Source organism: Pan troglodytes, chromosome 1, assembly GCF_028858775.2.
Source record: "Pan troglodytes isolate AG18354 chromosome 1, NHGRI_mPanTro3-v2.0_pri, whole genome shotgun sequence".
Classification (NCBI taxonomy): Eukaryota; Metazoa; Chordata; class Mammalia; order Primates; family Hominidae; genus Pan; species Pan troglodytes.
This window is the reverse complement of record NC_072398.2, coordinates 45,735,093-45,756,620: the sequence shown is the minus strand read 5'-3', so window position 1 is coordinate 45,756,620 and position 21,528 is coordinate 45,735,093. Positions and strand designations below refer to the sequence as shown.

Below are 21,528 nucleotides of genomic sequence, written 5' to 3'. Positions count from 1 at the left end.
TCAACTGAGCCTGAGGGACAGTCTATTCTTGCTACTCTGTTTCTTGCAAAGCACTGGGTTTAGAAACAAGGGAAGCCTTGCAGCAGGGCTGGCTCCCATTCCTCTCCCTGCTCTGTCTTGGTTGGGATGCTCATGGGAGCTGCAAAGAAGCAAAAACGGAGAGGCAGAGGATTCCTCCTTATAGTTAGATAATTCCTGCCCTATGTGCCACATCTCTGTCTCCTCCACATGGCATCTTCCTGTACTGGAGATCCAAGGCAGAGGGGCCTTATCTGCTGTCCTTGAAGAGAGGACTGTGATTAGAGCTATGATTTCTTTCTGGTAGTTTCACACACTAGCCTTCCTGCCTAACTCTCACGTCAGAGAAGTATAGTCAAATTAGTTTACTTTGGCTTAAGATGGAGTTGTAACATTTGCAACATGCTTGGTACAGAATTTAGTGCCCAATAACTATCAGTTGTTATTTCCCTATCAGAAAATAGTGGATTGTTCTGAAGGCACAAGCCTAGTCTGCCCTCCTAACTTATGCGACATTTGCTAAGCACCTATCACAACATCTGGCACTTAAAGGCTTTCACGATATGAACACAGGATGAATGAGAAAACAAATGGGGGGTAAAGGTTTGTTTTCCTCTTCCAGGGCCAACGGGCTTTGGCAGGCTTGGCTGCCCTCAGATCTGCACAGTTGCCACTAGAGGGCAGAAGCAGTTAAGACAACAATACCCAGGACTAGCCAGATCCCGAATTACCGGCTTTGCAAGAGAGGATGATGGAAAGGGTTGAAAAAAAACCCCCAGTTATTCTATATCTCTTGGGGACCATATGGAAGGGAATGTGTAGAGAGGATTGAAGTTAGACTTAAAGAAGAACTTCCAGAACACAGTTTGCTAACTACAGCTTTTATACAAGTGACTTTTTTTTTTTCATTTTTTTTCCTCTTAGCTTCATCTGCCCGAACAGAATAGATGAGAAAGAGGGCTCATCAGTCCAAGGCCTGTGTGACCTGCGACCTCACCAGGTCCTCCTAAAGTAACCCTCCTGCAGTCTGCTTTAAATGACTCCACTCTTGCAGATGCAATCATAAAATAACTTTATTGGTCAGGTTAGCCACCACTCATGCTTTTCCTGTAATAAGGATCCTTTATAAAGGCATGATGGTGTTCACATGCAGATGCTTTCTGAAGAGCCCTGGGGCAGGGGGCAGCCTTGCCCCTCACATCAGAGCTCCTTTGTTGAAATGAGCTGGTTTGGCTTTTGTGGATTCCAGGTCTGGAGCCAAGAACCTAGTCCAAAGATCCCCTCTTCCCTTCTCAGGGAAGGTGCTTCAAAGCATACACGGTATCAGGGATGTGATGGCATCTGGGCAGAGCCCATACGTGGGCTAACTCTCCTCCAACAGTCCTTGCCCCTGACTGCCCAGATGGCTTTGTCCCAACCTTGCCCAAAGGGCAGGTGGGTTAAGCCCCAGGCAACATTACCTTTTGAAATGGGAAGAATTAAGTGCTCCCCAGCCAAACTATAAAGCAAAAGCCATCTTCACTAATGAGGATATAGCTCAGAGATGTGAAAGCAGAGGGTTGTATGCCCAGCACAGGCAAGATTTGGCTGCCTGGCCTGGGCTTCATGGACCCCAGCCAGAGCTGGTACTTTTTAACTATGGCCTTAGGACAAACCAGGTGATACAGATTAACCACATCCTCCTTCTTTGGGCTAGCAAGTCCAGGGCTGCCTGGAGTCTGTCTCTACCATCAGGATATAGAATCTTCCTGCTTGGATAAAAGGAGAGGACAAACTGTGTTTCTCATACTTTAAAAACCATGTGGCCGCTACCTTTGTGGATAAAAACCCAGGTAGGATGCTGTTTGGAATGCAGAAAGTGCTGGGCAAGAATGGAACTACTGGGGCTGCTTTCTCAACTCAGCCAATTTGAGGTGTGTTTGGCCCATTGCAGATGCTGATGGTAAGCAAAGTCTGGCCTTTCCTCTTCTGAAGTCTTATCCACCTTCAAAGAGCTACCCAGCTGCCAAAATATAGCCCTATACATTGATCTAAGCCTGAGGTTGGCTGTCTCCTCCCACATCAGGTCATGAATATTATCATCATGCTGGTGACCTCCAATCTGGTGGCTTTCCAGGGGTGAGGTTAGGGAGGTATAGAAGTGACTCCTGGTGTCCTTTCACCCTCAGACACAGTGTGGGTTGTCTCCACAGGTTGCTGGGCAGATGCTCACATGCCTTGGGGTCTCCTGACTCTGCTTAAGGCACAGAAGAGGCATCTGTGGAGGAAAGTGGAGTGGGTGAAGTGGATTTCAGAAGAGGCAGCTGGGCAAGAGGTATATTTTGAGAAGCAACAAATGGGAGCCCAGAGTAACTGCACGACCAGCCCAGCACAGAGGGAGAGCTGTCAAGCGCTGCTCACAGACAGCCAGGGATTGTTAGAAAAGTACGGTTATATACTATTGCCCATGCCACTTTTGAAGTTCCATGACCTCAGATCATTGGGAAGAACTTAAGAGCCGTGAGATTTATGGGGTCGGAACATCCAGGGATCCTTCCATCTACCACCACTTCTGTCCCTGGAAAAGAGTGAGCTTCTGCCTATGTTCTCAGCAGAAGGCTGCCTGTCCCTGATCGCCCCCGCTAACCCCACCTACAGGAAAGAAGACTACAGAGGGTGCCCGTGGACTTCTGTCACATGGTCCATCCTGGACCTTCCAGCAAAAGCCAAACCAAACCATCAAGCCAAATGCCACGGGGGCTCTCCGCCCAGTACCCGGTGCCAGGGCTGCTCAGATCTCGATGAGGCTGGCAAGGCGCAGGCAGAGGGGCGCGTCGGCAGGCATGGCGCTGCGCTTGATCTCGTTCCCGTCCAGGCGCAGCACCTGCAGCTTGGAGAAGTTCACGACGTCCACCACGGTGCAGAAGCTGCTGATGGAGAACTCTGTGGGGACAAGAGGAGCACGGGTCAGGGAGAGAAGCCCAGATTACGAACCTGAAGCCACAGTGAGATTTGCCTTTGTGAAGCAGCTTAGATAAAGGGGTGGAAGTTGGGGATGGAGGGCAGATGTTTTCCAGGATTGGAGTCATACTTACTGGCGCCACTAGGGGCAGAACTAGGGACAGAGTGAGGACTGTGCCTGCGTCTGCAGCTCACCTCCTAACCACCAACCTGAACTTTACTCTGCAGGCCCAGGAATGTTCTTAAGCGTCCTTCCCTCTGGGACATTTTTTTTTTTTTTTTAGCAGGGTAGGGGGGCAGGTGGGAAGCTGTGGGCAGCTGTGGGCAGCAGTGGGAAGCAGAGGGTAGCCAAAGACCAACCGTAGACACCTTGAAGTACTTGATGATTGTTTTTGGAGAGGGAGGGCTTTGCTGAATTGCTGTGAGAAAGAAGACTGGGGAAATGGAGGGACTTAATACTTTACAGATAGAAAAAGTGGCAGGAAATTAAAGAGAGAAAGCCTGGGCCGAGAGACAAGTGTCTTTGTGTGCCAGGGCTTTGAGTGGGTTGCACGTCTCCATTCTAAATACTGCCAGAGCAGTGAGCAAGGCTCTGAGTTTAAAGGAAGCTGGGGACTCATAGAGCACTGGGGTTGCTAGGGACCTCAAAAGTCAAATAAATAATTTCCCTGCCTCCTGCATTTAATATGATTACAATCTACTCCCTTTTTTAAACCTGAAAAGAAGTCTCCTAAGATTTTCCCCTAAACCGCAGAATTCTAATAGAGACAATAGTTCTGCTTGGATGGTATTAGCATAAATCTTTCTGTTGCTATTAACCCTGTTGTCCCTCTGGTTGTCCTCTTTGACAAATCAACCACTCTGTCTCCAGTCTACTGGGTCAGTAACTTGAAAGGAAAAGCCAAGAACTCAGCTAAAACTTCAGGAAAGACGGCAAAAGTCACCATTGAAAGCTGAGGAAGCCTCGTAGGGCTGTCTTTACCATGGTGAATGAGGCTTTCAGGAAACTTGCTACTGTTGTCATTCTCTGCAAAGGCGGTTTGAATGAAGTTACCCATTGGGTCTTGAGGGTAGGATTGTCCATGGACACATCCCTAGCAGCTGTAATACTTGGGTAGACCCAGAGCTGGGGCTTGCTGTTGTACCAGAGGCATCCATCGGCTTGCAGCAGTGGTCAGGAGGTGTGTCAGTCTGGGGCCAGGCAGGAGGAGCGGGGGCAGGGGGTGCTTTTCTAACTCTATTCTTAGGTGTGACCATGAGGGCTCCCCTTGGGAGAGGTTATAGGTATGAAGAAGACAGTTCCAAGAAAGACAGCATGGAGAGCTTAAAGAGGCTGATGAAAAAAGTGTTTTTAAATTAGCATTTTCAATGGTTTTCAGTCTCTGTTAAGCACTGACCAAGATAAGATGAGGTGAGGTTGCAGCAAATTAACTTGTATTGCAGACATAACACAGAAAATCTAGGCCCAAAGAAAATTAGACACTGAGAAAAGTAGCGGAAACTGGGAAATACCCGTCTTTGGAAAACACTCCTGGTGGGGTAGAATTTCTGGAATACTTTTGGATGTTTCCTTTCTGGTCCCAAGGACTAGATTAAGTGGCCTCTGAGTGAGCAGGTTGGGGGCAGAGCCTAGACCGGGGCTGGGTCTATGTTATCTGTGTACAAGCAGAGCAGTGGGGTGAGGAGAAGAAGCAAAGTGGCTCAGCTTAAGTATCATTTCCAGCCCTATTTAGGATGGAGCTGCAGGCTCCGTGATAGATTCTTTCCCAGCCTGGAGCCCTCAGACTGCCTGCTAAAATTCCGGATCCCAGCTGTCGATAGGTAAATGTGGGACATACCTGTGGGGAGCTAGACACACAGTGTATACGGACTCTAGCCACATACTGGGTACTGTGAGCACCCCCCCCCGCCGTCTTCCCCAAGCCCATGAATAGGACAGGCTTCTGCGTGGAGGCACTGGAGGACATTTTACTAGCCCAAATTAAATACTGACATAAGTCTTTCCAAATTCCTACTGGTGTACCCGCCCTGCTCCACTGAATCCCAAAGCTTCTGAATAACATTCTGAGCTGTGTTCTTGCCAGGCTGGAAAAACTGAGGGAGATACCGATGGAAGAGGGAAGTGGCGAGGAGAGGACCACATCTGATTCCCCTGTGCGCCCCTGAGCTCCTGTTCTTCTTTAAGCTCCTCTCTCAGAAGCTTGTTTCAATCCCACCTCCAATACCCCCCATCCCCAAGTCCCTGACTGGTTTGCAGGGAGATGTCCCTCACGTTTGCTGTAGGAGAGGGGGCTGAGCTTGGGGAGCTGTTTTCCTGCTAGTGGTCTGCATCAGAGAGATATTCCTCACCATTCTCAGTCGGAGATGCCTGGCTCTAGGTCCTTTAGGTCAGGATTCTAATCTACATCATCTGGAGGACTTTGAGAGATGGCTTTACCTTCTCTGTGTCTCTTTTTCCCCAAAACAACAACAAAAACTGCCTGTCAACTTTAAAGCGGCAATGAGAAGAAAGGCTAATAATAATAGCTATCATTGGTTTTTAAATTCTATGCCAGGCCCTAGACAAAGCACTTTACATATATTAATTCACTACTTTAAGGAAAATAAAGCATTATTTTGTCTAAAAAGAAGGCTGAGAGAGACTAAGTGATACCTAGTCACGGGGCTTGGACTTAAATTGCACAAGAATTGATTTGGGAGTAGACACCGAAAATTTGGGGGTTGTTTGACTGAACAGAGAATTTGTTTGAGGGACCTTAGGAAACTGCACTAATTTTATTTTCTGACAAGCGTCTGGAAGAGGTGGTCCACCTCCCATTTGAGTGGCAGATGTGGTTCTGCATGAAGGCAGAACGATGATAAGAGGTTGTGATGAAGCCTTTTCCATCCTAACTTTCTCTGATTGTATGGGTAGGTGCTAATAGATTCTTTCCCATGACAGCTGTTCTTTGCTGTCACAGTTTCAGGGTCAAACTTGGATGAAGCACAGCATACGTGTGGCATTTCTGATGTGACTGCTCCTGGATTCAGAGTGTGTGGCAGGTAAGTAGTGGTAACTGCTGGTGTGATGATAGACAGCCACAAGGAAATGTCAAACGTCTGCAGCTTGCAACATCTTCAAGATGTCTTGGCTGGGCGCAGTGGCTCACGCCTGTAATCCCAGCACTTTGGGAGGCTGAGGCAGGCAGATCACGAGGTCAGGAGATCAAGACCGTCCTGGCTAACATGGTGAAACCCTGTCTCTACTAAAAATATAAAAAGTTGGCCGAGCGTGGTGGCAGGCGCCTGTAGTCGCAGCTACTCAAGAGGCTGAGGCAGGAGAATGGCGTGAACCCAGGAGGCGGAGTTTGCAGTGAGCTGAGATCATGCCACTGCACTCCGGCCTGGGTGACAGAGCGAGACTGTCTCAAAGAAAAAAAAAAAAAAAAGATGTCTTAGAGGACCCCTCAATCCCCACCTTGGGAATAAAAAGACCCCAAAGAAAGAGAGATTTTAATAAAAAAGAGTTTAGGCCGTACATGATGGTGTCAGGCACTTCAAACTAAAGGTGCCAGACAGATGCCTCTTTGCCTTGCCCACCCGACTGTCAACTCCCAAATTGCCCTCTGGGGCTGGTGCCTCTCTCACTCAGAGGGCTGCCCAGCTTGTTAACATCTTGCTCAATGACTGATCTGTTCCCTGAGCACAGGGGAGAAAGGAATGAGAAGGAGAGGGTGACGACTCTGTCCTTCTCAGCGCTTTGATGGTGCGGTTCTATCTCAGCAGGCTCCACTTCAAAGCCCTTTGCCAGTGGTCGTTAATGAGTCCTCCCTTCTCCAGATGGAAGAGGACTTTGCTGACAGGAAGGGAGGTCAAGTGCTGGCTCAGTACCTTCCAGCTGGGATTAAGACATCAGAGGCCCTGGGGTAATGTAAGCATGTTCTGAATACTAGATCCTAAGACGAAAGGGAGCTGAAAATCAGCTAGATAATTCCATCTGAAATGAATATTTCTTAGAGTCAGGGAGGCAGCCTTTTTTTTTTTTTTCCTTTGGGCATTGCAAGGAAGTGCTTATGAAACAGGAAGCCCAGTGTCCTAGGCTTGGTGGTAGTCAGGCTCATGTTACCCTAGGAAGGATATCTGCCCTGCCACCAGGGGGTCCTTGTACTCCAGGAAGAACTGACCAGAACAAGTGCCGCATTCAGCTCTGAGAATAAACACCAAAACACAAGACCAGGCTGTAGACGCAAGAGTAGTTCAAGTGGAAAAAGAGAGCTCATCCTCTTCTGGGACAGTGAGTAAGTACAGGGCTTCAACCCACCATTCTCCTGAAACAGACTTTAGAAGCTAAACTTAAATCTCCCTCCCTTTGAAGTATTCCCTCCTAAACTTCTCCGAACTCATCTCTTACTGCTCCCTGACACATGACCCCTTCATCTCAGACACGTGACATTTCCCAGCTGTCCCCTACATCGACAGGTGACCTGTGAAAATGACTGGCTCCTTTGTGGCAAGCCTCTGTCCCAGAATGTCTCCATCCTGCATACCTCCAACCCATGCCCACTTATCTCTCAAGACCTGGAATGAAACTTACCTCTCCTGGAAAGTCTTCTTCTGTACCAACCCACTCCCCACTGAATTGTCTTAGCACTGCTATTTAGTATAAGTGTATTCTCTTTTGTACAGGGGTATGGCTTGGTTGTCAGGTTGCTTCATTTGTGCTGTCTGGTTCCCCTATTTCTATTTCTTTTGTTTTGCCACTAGCACTCAGAATAGTGTCTTTCAAGTGAAATGGACAGCCAGTCCCCGCCTCCCTTTGCCAAGGTCTCACCATTGATCCTATTGCCTTGGAGGTAGAGGTTCTCCAGGTTGGTGTTGACTGGGGGGATCTTCTGCAGCTGGTTGTAGGAGAGGTCTAGCTCAAGGAGGCTGCTGGAATTGAAGGTGTTGGAGGCCAGGCCATTGTTGGTTAGACTGTTGTGGGACAGCCGCACATACAGCAGCTTGGGCGCCCCCCGGAAGTAGCTATCGGGGACGGTGTAGACATTGTTGTGCTCCATGTACAGCTGCTCAAGAGCTGAGGGCAGCCCATCAGGCACCTTCCGAAGGTGGTTATAACTCAGGTCCAGCAAGATCAGTGACCGGAGGCCCCTCATGGAACTGCCCACCTCCTGGATCTCATTGTGTTGGAGGTACAAGGCCGTGAGGTTCTCCAGCCCCTCCAGAGCATTGTTGGGGACCCGTGAGATCTGGTTGTGGTCGAGATGGAGCTCTCTCAGGGATCGAGGCAGGGGACCGGGCATCCGGGTCAGGTTGTTGTGGTCCAGGTACAGCCTCTCCAGGTGCCTCAGCTTGGAGAAGACCTTCCTGCCCACCTTATCACTGGTGATCTGGTTGCCGTGGAGTGCAATCCAGAGCAGCCCTGTGGCATTGTCAAAGACGCCTTCCTGGATGGAGGTGATCTGGTTGTTCTGGAAGTACACATACTTCATGCGGGAGGGAACGAAGGGCAGGTACTTGAGGTTGCGATTGTCACAGTACATGGCCGTGGGGAAGTTGGGTGGGCAGTCGCACTCCTGGGGGCAGTCGCGGGGATCTGGAGGGGATGGAGAGCCGTAGGTGTAGGCTGGCCCTTCATCCACCCCATAGGGGTAAGGCTCGTAGGTCTCATACGGGTAAGGGTCATAAGGATCGTAGTAGGTGGACTGCTGGCTGCGGAGGTAGTGGAACCACCAATGAGGGTCATCTTCATACTGGGCCTGGGAGAGGGAGAAGAGCCCTGCCAGCAGCAGGAGGGAGGTCCACTGCATTTTGTCTCTGCAAGAAGCGGGAGAGAACAGAGCAAGCCAGCATGAGTGAGACTCCACAGAGGCAGTGAGGCAGAGTAGGCAAGCCTTAGGCTTTGAGCTATGCAGAGCTGACTTCTATGTCAAACATCTGAGAGCAGGAGCCTTGCTCTCATTTCTTCGGTGCCTCCTCCCAGTCTGGTTCTGCACTTGGTCCAGCCGGACCATGGCTATTTGGGGTGAGCTAAGTGCATTTTCCCCTGGTCATAGAGTCACAGACAGAATGTCTTTGAATGGGAACGGCTGCATTTTTTTTTGGAGGGGCAGATTCTTAGGAGCCTCTAGCACTCTGAAAGTCCTGTGGGAAAGCTGAAAAGCCCACAGCAATCCCTGTGTTTGTGGTGTGGTGGTAAGGATGGTAGTGGGATGCTCTTCAGATCTGAACCCAAATCCAGTTTGGATGTTCCAGGGAAGTAGTATTTTTCTAAGAGTCCAAGGAGAAAGCCCTAGGATGGGAGACCTCCAGAAGCCGCTTGACGCATCAAAGGGGAAGAGCTGAACTATGTCTGGAAAATCTTTTGGTCTCTTGGGCAGGCTGGGAGTTTTTGGTCTTGAGTGTTTGGGGAGGAGTGTGGTCCCTCTGCAGCCACCACAAGGCTCAGGTTGCCCTCCAAAGTGCCATCATCTGTAACAGTCTGCTGAGTGAGGAAACTCACTGGTTAGCAGTTTGTGGCTACACATGCAACTTGGCTGGGACAGGGTCTTCATACAGCAGTTACAAATCCTTTCCAGACTGAGGACCCTGGCACTGGGTGTGGCACTTGCCTTCTAAAGCAGGTACTCAGTGTGTGGAGTCTGAGTTAATCTGCTTCTGTCTTCCATGGTGCCTAGTAAGGTGTTAGCACTCCTTATGCTCCACCATGGGCATCATGCAAGAGCCATGTGGGGCCAAGAGAAATGAATGAGGGACAGCAAAAGAATAGCTAGAGATTGGAAACTCTTGTGTATGCTCAAGGGAAAGCAGCTTGAGGTAGGACCCTGACATTCTCCTCTCCTTTCCCAAGCTACCTGCTCCCAGCGATGACACCTAGATGACCAAGCTCTGTGTCTAGGTCCCCACATTGCTGGAAACCTGTTGCTTTTGAACCTGTTGTGCTAATGAGATAGGAACAGGGCAGACTGAAGAGGAAATGTGGGTCTGATGTCATCTGAGAGGGAAACTAAAGGTATGGAAGGTAAGAGACTAGGGGTGGCCTGGGTACCCTACCCTGGTTACCTATAGCCAATGCATGACATACTCCTGTGAGCAGTGGGCATCTTCCTGAGTGTCACCCTTGGACAGAGAAACCTTAGAACCTTTCTTGGCCTGGAAGAGTCACATACAGCCCTCACATTGCTGTTGGGCCTACTGGGGTTGGCAACTGTAAACAGAAGAAAGAAAGGAGTATAAAAGCCAACATCATCAGATCCAGTGAACTGATGGGAAAGACCCCAACTATGACACTCAACAGAGTTACCTCCTGACCACCATCCATCCCAGACCTCTCTGTCCCCTCAAAACAGTTTCCTTGGGCCCACTTCATCCCATCAGTTCCTAGGTTGCAGAGGAGCAGGCACCCTGGCTCATCCACAGGCAGCCTCAGGCCTCAGACAAAGAGCCACAGTGTTTTGGAGAAGCTGACCCAACTGCCCACTGCCTGGGCAAGCTGGCTGGTTCCTGGCTCTGGCCAGGAGAGAAGACGAATGGAGCGGCCCACTGCCAACAGAGCGTTTTTCCATGCACAGCCCTGGGCTGTTGCAGGACCAAGGTGGCTGTCTGGAGGGCTGGCACAGTGAGCCTCTGTCTCCGTTTCTCCTTCTTTCAGACTGGGCACCTTGGCAGACAAGAGCCACCTTCCCCTTCAGACTCAGCTTTCTAGGGGCTGTGCACCCTGCCCACTTCAGCCTCTTCTTAGAGCCATGGGTGCTGAAAGGGTTTGATGGGGAGCTTATGCCTCTCCTTACCCCATCCCATCTCTTAGCAATGTTGCTTCAGGGTTGCATACTCTTACATTGTTTCCCATAATGCTAGAGGCCCTCCTGTGCTCAGAGTTTCTGTAAGGTCGAAAGTTTCCAGGACTGCCACTCTATCAGTTGGGGGAAGTTTACTCAGGAGCTACTGCTGTTCTTTCATTTCTCCACTCTAGAGAAAGATCTCTCCCTCCTATCAGTGGAGAAGGTCAAGCCAGAGGCCATCCCCTCACCTGGATTGCATCCCCACCCCAATCCACAGCTCCCTGGACATGGCCAGTTCTCAATGCTTCTTTTTATTCTCTCCCTTCCACTCCAAACACACACACACACACACACACACACTCTACACAAAACTTTCCCCCTCTCCCATAATAGCATTTATGTACCAAACCCCTCTATAAGAGAGATTGCAGGGACATCCAGGTCTTGGAATACCCTTCAAAATGCCCACACTCCCAGCATGATGGGATTTATGAGTAGCAGGGAAGAAGCTTCCCTAGACAGAGGGTCCTTCACTTTTTCATGCCTGAGAATTGGAGGTCCCCTCAGCACCCATAAAGGAACTGTAAGAGAAAGGTACAGGGCTGGAACCCCTCCCTTATACACCCTCTCTGCCACTCTCCAGCATCCCTGGGGTCATGGCCCAGATGTGGAGAAGGAGGAATGAACCCTCCCTGCCTCCCCATCTCCCCTATCCCCTACCACTTTTCCTTTATTTCTTTTAAGGAACTGCTAGGGACAAACCCGAAGTAAAACGACTATACTTACCTCGAGTTGAACTTTTCAGAGAGTGACCACGTCCCTCTGTCTGGCCTCCTTGGGTTGGAGAACGTGTGAGAGAGGAAGAGAGAGAGGAGTGAAAGAGTCTACTGAGAGTGTGCGTGCCTGTGCCAGACCAGGGTCCCGCCCCAAATTCCTAATCAAATATTGTGAAGAGGGGCTGAGGAACCCGGATCCTGGTTTTTTTCAGCTCTGCTGCAGGGGCGGAGCTCACGCTCAACCACGCAAATCCTTCTGTCCGCCTGACACTATAAAAACCACCTTTTTTCCACTCACTTATCTTCCCTGAAACATTGGCAGCACTGGGTCTCTTTCTGCTGAATGAGTTAGTGGCGCCCTAGAAGTTATTTGCACAGTCTCTTATGAAGCGCCTGGATTTCTCATTAAAGCCACAAAGGCAGATGCAGGGATGGGGAGGGCCAGGGTTTGGTAAGAGACATCTTAACTCCTTCAGCAACCCACATGTCCCTCCAGAGAGCGAGAACTCACGCTTCTCAGCTCCCCCTATAGACAGGTCATCAGGCTAGTGGATAAGGAAGCATGCATGACAAGGGACAGCCGGCTCTGGTTCCAGTTCTATCCCTAAGCAGTGTAGACTTTTCTGGGCTACAGGTCCTGCCCACCTCCACCACTGGAACAAAAGGAAAGGCAGGGACTCCAGCATTTGCTGATCACTGCTTATGCACTAGCATCATCCACTTCCACTTAATGCTCACAACAAATTCAGAGTTAATAACACTTACCTTGCTGGGTTGTAGCAAGGACTGTATCAGGTGATGTGTGGGAGGCTCCTGACCTGGCACATAGCTGAGGTTCACTGTGTCCTACCCATTTCACAGCCACAGAATTCCTCAGCCAGGGAAAGACAAGATCAGAAAGCTGGGCAGGAGCTGTACCATGAAAGGACTTTTGGGCGATGGAAATGATTTGGTTTTTATTCTAAATGTTTTTGTTGTTGTTGTTGTTGTTGTTTGTTTGAGAAGGAGTCTCAGCCGGGCTTGGTGGCTCATGCCTGTAATCCCAGCACTTTGGGAGGCTGAGGCAGGAGTATCATGAGGTCAGGAGATCGAAAAGGAGTCTCGCTGTGTCGCCCAGGCTGGAGTGCAGTGGCACAATCTCTGCTTTCTGCAACCTCCGCCTCCCAGGTTCAAGCCGTTCTCCTGCCTCAGCCTCCTGGGTAGCTGGGACTACAGGCACACGCCACCACATCCAGCTAATTTTTTGTATTTTTAGTAGAGACAGGGTTTCATCATATTGGTCAGGCTGGTCTTGAACTCCTAAACACAGGTGATCCACCCACCTCAGTGCCCCAAAGTGCTGGGATTACAGGCGTGAGTCATCCGGTCTGGCCTATTCTAAATGTTTAAAAAAAAAACATGTTTCAAGCAGGAGAAGCCATGGGATCTGATTTGCATGGGATCTAATTTACATTTTAAAAGCATGTAGGAGGGGCTGCTGTATGGAGAAGGGGAGGCCAGGGTGGAAGCAGGGAGGCTCCAACCCAGCCTCAAGGAGAGGTAATGGCAGATTGGACTGGTGCAATGGAAGAGAAGATCTTATATTTTAGACAGAGAACTGACAAGTCTTGCAGAGTTAGGAAAAGTCAAGGATGATTCCTAGAATTTTAGTTTGAGCAACTGGGTAGGTGGTGGTAACATTTCTTGACATGGGAAAGGTGACGTGGGACTGAGTTGGGTAGAAAACCAAAGTTACATTTTGGATATGCTGTTAGAGATGCCTGCTAGGCATTCCCCTGGAGATGCACGTAGACCGTTGGACATATGAATCTGAATCTGGAGTTTAGGGGCTAGAAGAAAACATTTGAGAACCATTATAATGTGGGTCACACAGAATCTCAATAACTTAGATAAACTCATGTGTCCTAAATGTTCTCTCCTCAAGTATGTTAACTGGCTTATGCCAACATCAAAGAAACACCTTTATCTTAAAAAAATACCAACTGAGAAACCCTGAGATGACTTGAATTTGAAGAATTTAGAAGTGTCGAGGCAGATGGTCCTTTTGGTTTCTCCAATAGGTTTGAGCTTTTGACTTAGCATGTGGGCTGTCAGAAAGGGCCTTGTCAGGGACCCATTCTCAGAATTTAAGAAGAGATTTCAAAAAGATGAAACCTAATGAATGAGCCTTTTCTGACCACCTACTATAGACTAGGTGGTTTACTTATGTTATCAATGATAACAGTAGATATTTTGCATTGGAATTAGTGTTTTTTTTTTCAAAGCTACTTTTAATACTTTGGGGTGAGCCCCACAGGAATAAAAAAACACTGGGAAGGGGTAACCCCCCACCCGCCACTTCCAGGAGGGGCCAGGGGGAGAGAGGCTACCTGAGGGGAAGGAAGCACAAAAGGGACCCGCTGCAGACTCAGGGCAAAAGGAGGCCATGGGTGCTGGGACCTGCGGGCACTGCAGGAGGAAACGTGAGGGTGGTGGGACTGGCTCCAGTCACATAGGCGAAGGGCAGGAGGGTTGGACATGAAGCCACAAAGCTACTCGGGTTCCTCCTTCTTCTCTTTTGCCTTCTTCTGCTTCTGCTGCTTGGTCTCTGAGCTCCTCTGCTTGCCACAGCAGCAGAAAGCCCGTCATCTCGACGTTTTCCCTTAACTGAGTCACTCTGCTTTTTCCTATTTTTCTAGCCAGTAAGCTCATGCTGGTTACTGCAGGTCATGGTGACAGCAGTGGCTCCGACCTGCCTCTGTTATCTCACCTCATTCTGTCAGGATTTTTTTTTTTTTTTTTTAATTTTTGACCCTGCATTCAGCCAAGGAATTAGGGTTTTAGTGATATAAAGTGACTAGCTGGTAAGTGGCAAAACAAGGATCTGAACCTTGGTCTACATGACTTGAAAGCCCACACACTTTTCTCTAACTCTAGCACAGAGGATTGGCAAAGTGGAGGGGCAATGACTACCCTGCTGTCAGGCTGGCCTCGACTAAGATGAAGCTTAATTAATTACGATTGCCCAATCTGCCTGAATCTGGGGGCAGGGGAGTTTTAAAGTGAGATGGGGCTGGGGTATAGGGGTTCTCTTCCTCATCTCACCCATATTTCATTTCCATTTAATAAATTTGAGCATCTACTATGTGTTGGGCATGATCCTAAGTGTTGGAGACACAAAGAAGGCTTCAGTATAATGCCTGATTATAATAAAGAAGATCTGAATGTAGCAAACTCTGACCTCATGAGTGAAGCAGAATGGCCTTACTGTGAAAATGCTTATGAATAATGCACAGATAACTTTCTAGTCATTTTTGAGTCCAGAAAGCAGTCACCTTTCAGTGGAGGACACTGATCTTGGCAACTGAGCCTGGGAAACACTTTTAAATGAGCCTAGATAGCCTGGACAGAATCACCATTGGGTACAGATGTTTATTTTTTTAAATTCCAGCATGCTGACTAATTCTGCATTTACTAACAATGAAAGTTACTAAAGTCTGGGAACCAAATAGTGACTGGATTCTTCCCAACTGGGCACCACCAAAAAGACAGTATCTCCATGGGGTTTTTTGGCCATTTCTAAAGTGGTGAGATGTGCACCAGGTCTTTAGCTATCCATCCTGTTCCAAGGCATGCCTGGGATGAAGGAAGGATGGAAGGGATGATTGGGACCAGGTCAGAAGGCAGAGTTTCAGGGAACCACCCACTGTTCAAAAGTTCTTTTCTCTAACCTTTAGTGGAGGTTTCTACCTCCATTTTGGCCACTGCTGCTTTGTTTGCCTGGTTCCCGGATCTAGGCCCTCAGAGCTTGCCTTCAACATGGGAAGCAAATATTGATGTCCACCAGATTGCTTGCTGAGGGAGTCCACATGTGAAGGAGGACACCAGTATCTTCTAGGGGGTGTCTAGCCAGCACTATGCAGTCACTAGACTGCAAATAAACTAAAGAGAGAGGCAATGTCATGCATTTCTGTAGCCCCTGTCCCAGCTGGGCACACAATGCGTTGGCACTTAGTAGGCAATCAGTAAAGGGTTATGAAAGGAATTGTATTTTTGGCTCCCCACAGAGTCTGTCTGTCTTCAGTACTCAATGCTGGGTGGAAAAACCACCACCAACCAGGCCAGGAAAACCTTTAGACTTTCCAGGGGTTCAGGCCACTGCTATTTCCTCCCTACCCAGAAAAGTACAGGTTAAGCCACAATCACTAGGCAAAGCTCATTGCCTCTGATGCTGGACCCACCCTGTCTGGGAGAAATGAAGTCCCTTCTGACTCAAGTTCCCACCAGCAAAGACACAGTGACGTTCTTGTGGCCACCTGGCCACCAACCCTTTCCTTCCTCTTCATCCCCCACAAGACTCAACAACCCTTGTTTTTATGATCCAGCCTCTGATCCCAGATAACTCAGGGAAGGTGGAGGGCAAGAGGGTGTGACTGAAAATCCACCCAACCAGATTTCTGAATTGAATATACAGAGGTCAGCAGAAAGATGACCATGGCGATATTATATAATCCAGACCCCGCTGCTGGCCCATCCTGAAAACTCTTGACGCCAGCGAGAGAGTTTTTCCTAGTCTGATGTTTCAATGGAAATTCTTGGCTACATTGGCACCCAACAATGGTGTCCCAAAGCTTCCAAGAGAGATATTTTCTCCTATTCCCTTGGCACCAAAGGGCCATTAGAAGTCCTCATCATGGAGAGTGTCCTCTTTCCAGAAGGATGAGAGCCATGAAGATGTTGGAGCTGGAGAAAGACTTGTTTTCTTTGAACTGCAATAGGAGAAAGACCTCAACTTCCAAGTTCTAGAAGATGCCTGAGGGCTTTAGAATTTCCTTTTAGCAATAAGCTGTTTAAAAAGAAGATAGAGAACAACCTTTCTCTTTTAATGGATAGCATCTCTTTACTGTGTGTTTACTGCATGCTTGATATTGTTAACATGATGATGACATGATGGATCCCAGAAGACCACTTTCTAGAAGGTATGAGTGTATTTGAGTCAGGAAAGGGGGGCCGTTCAGGGAGAGATATCTGAATAAGGAAAGAGGCAGAGGGGATAAACTAAAACCTGAAGGCTAGAGGATTTGGCCATTCAGTGACTCTGTACATGATGTTCACCTTTGTTCTGCAAATGAGCCAAGAACTAATGGTGTCCCTCAGACTGTGCTGAGGGCTGTTGGAAGAAACCAACATGAGACAGACCAGCTCCCAGGATGCTATTAAGGAAATTACATGACTGCAGGGGAGAACAGACCCAGATATTAGCTCTAAAATGCCAGTCCTAGATATTAGCTCTAAAATAATTTAGCTCTAAGTTAGCTGAAATACCAGCTATCATTTCTGAGATTCTCACCACAACCCTGAGATAGGTATTATCATACCTTATTTTTACAGATGAGGAAATTGAAGTTCAGAAAAGCTAATTAATTTGTTCAATATGAGATAGTAATTAAATAGCCAAGTTGGGATTCTAAACTTAAGCCTGGCTGTTCCCAGAGTTTGAGTTTCTAACCACTATGCTATATAGAATCTCCAGTGTAGAGGAAAAAGCATGGGCTTGGAACGTAGTTATATGCTCAAATTCCAGCCCTACCACTGATTAGCTCTGTGACTTTGGGCTAATTGCTTAAGTATCAATGAGACTCAGTGTCCTCATTCATAAAATGGGGACAATAACCGTAACCTCGTTAGCCATCGGGAGGATGAAATGAGATGAAGAATAAAGGCTCCTAGCAGAGGGGCTGCCATGTGATGGCCCTTCAGCAGCAGCCCCTCTTGGTTATTTTAATAGATTGGAAGATCCCTGAGGAAAGAGGCAATGTCATTGTGCCTTCAAAAGTTAGCACAGTGCTTGGCCGAGTGCTGGCCTGTAGAAGGACCATTCTAACCCTTAGTTGAATAAATGAAAGGTGAAGAAGTTAGCTTTCACTAGAGGCTAGTAAATCTACTTTGCTAACTTAAACCAGAGAGAAGCTAGCCAAGGGTAGAGCAGGACTTTTGATGACTGGAATCATCAAACCCCCGACAAGAGCAAGAGAGCAGGGCAGGGTTGGTGCAGAACTGTCTACAGCTACGGAAAAATATCTTCAGGGGATATATAGGAAAATATCTTACTTACACAGGGTATATTAGTCCATTCTCATGCTGCTATGAAGAAATACCTGAGACTGGGTAATTTATAAAGAAAAGACTCACAGTTTAATTACCTCACAGTTCCACATGGCTGGGAAGGCCTCAGGAAACTTATAATCATGGCAAAAGAGGGAGCAAACATGTCCTTCTTCATGTGGCAGCAGGAGAGAGAAGTCCCGAGTAAAAGGGGAAAAGCCCTTATAAAACTATCAGATCTCGTGAGAACTCACTCACTGCCTCACTGTCACAAGAACAGCATGGGGGGACTGCCCCTATGATTTAATCACCTCCCATGAAATACCTCCCACAACACATGGGGATTATGGGAACTACAATTCAAAATAAGATTTGGGTGGGGACACAGAGCCAGACCATATCACAATGGGTCATGGAAAAGGTCAGCATCCGAGAGCCAAGTACAGAGCATCCCAGAAGAGATGTCCTGAGTCTTAGCAGTTTAAAAATCAAGTTTGGAGTTGGGGGAAGAGTTGACCAAGAATACCACTTAAGCAGTAGCATCATTATGAATTCCCTTGAGCTAAAGAGACAGGGTAGCTCCTACCTGGAATGGGTGGGGACATTTCTTCAAGGTGAGAAGCGTGACATATCCCATGTGCCCATCCAAAGGTCTAAGAACTTGGATTCTAGTTCCATTGGAGTTCAGTGAAAACCCAGAATAATGACCCCTAGTAATGTGTGAGATTTCTTTAACTCTGGTTTCTTCCATTGTCTGTTTGCCTGTGTATAGTCCTTATGGTAAAGCAACAGTTAGACAATTTTTTAAAATAAAGAAAACCTCTTAAAAAGAGGGATCTATTTAGGAAAGCCAATGTATCATTGTTGTCTTGGAAAGGGAGTGGATTTGGGGTCAGACAGAAAGGTTTTGAATTCTGGAAATCTAGAACATTTCCTAAATTTTTTTGGTCCTCAGTTTCCTTATGTGTAGAGTAGGGATGACTAACACCTATCTCAGTGGGTAGTTGTGAAACAATTGTAAGTATCCAGCATACATCTGGCTTAGGCTAGATGCTTAGAAAATGCTCGCCTTGGGTGTTTGTCCAGAGACTAGTTGGTGGGTAGAAAGGAGGACCCTATGTCCTAATCTATCAAAAAATCGAAGGGAAGATTATTTTAGTAGGAATGTAGGTGGTGGCAGCTTGGAAAAAAAAGAGAGGACATACCTGACATTTGTGAGACAAAACAGAAGTAGGGATTTAACAGACCCAAAGCGTCTAAGCTTCTGACAGTACAGCCCTCCATTTAAGAGGGATGGTTCTCTCACCCCCCTCTTTTTTTTTTTTTTTTTTTTGAGAAAGGGTCTCACTCTGTCTCCCAGGTTGGAGTGCAGTAGCACAATCATGGCTCACTGTAGCCTCAACCTCCAAGACTCAGGTGATCCTCCCACCTCAGCCTCCCAAGTAGCTAGGACTACGGGTGCATGCCACCACACTCAGCTAAATAAAGGAGGAATGGTTCTTAGCCCCGGCCACACATCAGAACCACCAGGGAGCTTTGGAAAACACCCACACCCAGGCTCCTCTCCAGGTCAGAATCTCTGCAGATGGTGCCTGGCATCCTTTTTATTGATTGATTGATGATTTTAGTATGTAGCCAGGTTTGAGAGTGCTCTCCAGAAGTGAGGGATGGACACAATGACCTCTAAAATAATCTTTAAACATCTAGCTCCGAAAAGAGGGGTTGTTCAAACTTTTCTTTAAGAAATAACCAGAAAGGGATAGAAGGATGATTGTGTACCTCCAGGTGATCAAGGGGCATAATCTAAAGCAGCCCGCTCAAGACAAAATCTCACATTTGACGTTAACAAATCATGCAAAGTTTGCATTTTATCTTACCAAATATTAGTGTTTATTTCAACAGAATTTCCTTGCCTCCCCAGAGATCCTTGAATAAAAATGGTGCTCTAGACCCATCATGCTTCTCTGGGGTTTTATGAACTTCTAGCTGTCCCAACTTGAGTTGCACAGTTTTAGGCTATTCTTCTTGGCTGGTCAGGTCCTCAGCCACTGGAGGGAGAGCTCAGAGAGCTGTCTGTTTGCATCTTGGGAAAGCACCTTGGTTGTAGGGTTCCCTGGGGCAGGAACTGGCATACCCATCTCCCTATGTCTTTTGCTGCAGCTTCTTGGGGGGCACTGTTGCTTCTTCCATAACTTTCCTGCTGAGAAAACTGCCAAATGGCTCCCAGCCAGGCTGTTTGGTAAGCTTTGTGAAGAAATAAATTCCTTTCCCAATCCCTATGAGGCTGTATTTCTAAGGGAATTTGCAAGAATAGAAATTGTTTTGATCTTCAATCAAGATACAGAAAGATTCACTCCCTCCCCCATCTCCTACTTCTTAAATTTCCAATCACTTTAAGAAACACACCCTGTGGGAGAATTTGCTTCTCCCCCATCTGGCTGCCAGCAGCCAGCCTCAAAGTTCTCAAACTTCACCACCTTAAGGCATTTCTATCTGGCCTGCTACATTTTTTTCAGACCTACCCCTCTCTCCATTGGCCCCTCTTTCTCCAGCTCCCCATTTCATTAACTTCAATGAAATAGCATCTTCTAGGAGCAAGAGTGTTCGGTTTAAGGAGATCACTGGGGTGTGGGGTGTAGGATTAGAAGGAGGTGACTTCTTTCTGGAGAACTAGAAGAGGGAATGAATATTTTTTAAGGCTCTAGACTAAGTCCTCTACCTACCTCATTTCAATCTTTTAAATCAATTCATCATTTGTTTTTGTTTTGTTTTGTTTTTTTGAGGCGGAGTCTTGCTCTGTCGCCAGGATGGAGTACAGTGGCACAATCTTGGCTCACTGCAACCTCCACCTCCCGGGTTCAAGTGATCCTCCTGCCTCAGCCTCTGGAGTAGCTGGGACTACAGGTGCGAGCCACCACACCCAGCTAATTTTTTGTATTTTTAGTAGAGATGGGGTTTCACCATGTTGGCCAGGATGGTCTCAATCTCTTGACCTAGGGATTCACCGGCCTTGGCCTCCCACAGTGCTGGGATTATAGGTGTGAGCCACTGTGCCCAGCCTCAATTAATCATTTGAATCTTTGATGAACTGAGATTTAAACACAAGCCCAGTACCTGGCATATAGTACCAATGAATGAATGGATGAATAAATTAATGGATAGAGTAAATTGGGACCAAAGTCAGGGTTCTTTCGACTACAACACCTGCCTGAGGGCCACCAGGAGCTGTTGTCAGTGATCCTTCTCAGGGAAATATACAGAAAGGTTCTCCCGGGCTTCTCACAGCCGTTGCCAATCCCTCACCATCCATGCTTCTCTTGCTGCCAAGGATCCCTCCTCACCAATGGCGGAAAGAGGTGGCCCCTGAGGCACTCAGCATTTGCCCTGAGACCTGCATTACAACCCGTACTTGTCTGAAAGAGTCAGCTCTCCCCACCTGGGAATGCGAGTTGAAAAAGAGCTCTCCCAGAAAGCCTCAACTCCAACAGATCTGCTCCTGGGGTCTCCATGTGGCATCCAGCTTCCCGCTGGATCGTGGTGGGTCATAGCAGGACCCACCCTACCTACTGCAACAGGCCTGTCTTACCCTATCCTCTCTGTCCACCAGAACCAGGTTTCCATGAAAACCAAACCTGGAGGGTACATAAGAGGAGGGCTTTTCCTTTTTATCCTTTTTTTCTTTCTGTATTCTTGCCTAATTCTTTGACTTTGGCCCTGATTTGTACTGACATTACTGAAGGAACAGCTCCCCCAGCTCTGCACCCATGCCTAGGATATTGTAGATAGCAGTTTGATAAACTGCATTGAGTTAACAGCTGCCAGACACACCATCTTGCCTCAACAGGAGGGAAGAGAGCCGCAGGCATGACTAGGAAGGGAGCCGAGGAGGAGGCAGTGAGGAGTGGGAGGGAGCGGGGAGCAGGAGGCGGTCCTCTAAGTCGGAAAGGCCG

At 47.8% G+C, this 21,528-nt stretch overlaps 1 protein-coding gene and 1 pseudogene across 1 annotated transcript; both read right to left on the bottom strand.

Moving 5' to 3' along the window:
• Positions 1–1,073: 1,073 nt before the first annotated feature.
• On the bottom strand, positions 1,074–11,853 carry FMOD (fibromodulin). Its single transcript, XM_514114.8, has 3 exons — positions 11,505–11,853; positions 7,769–8,754; positions 1,074–2,940 (listed from the first exon to the last, which is right to left on the bottom strand). Exons 2-3 carry the CDS (start codon positions 8,745–8,747, stop codon positions 2,789–2,791), a joined length of 1,131 nt encoding a protein of 376 aa, XP_514114.1. The 5' UTR covers positions 8,748–8,754; positions 11,505–11,853; the 3' UTR covers positions 1,074–2,788.
• Positions 11,854–14,025: 2,172 nt separating this feature from the next.
• Positions 14,026–14,204, bottom strand: LOC100610532 (small EDRK-rich factor 2-like; annotated as a pseudogene).
• Positions 14,205–21,528: the final 7,324 nt, after the last annotated feature.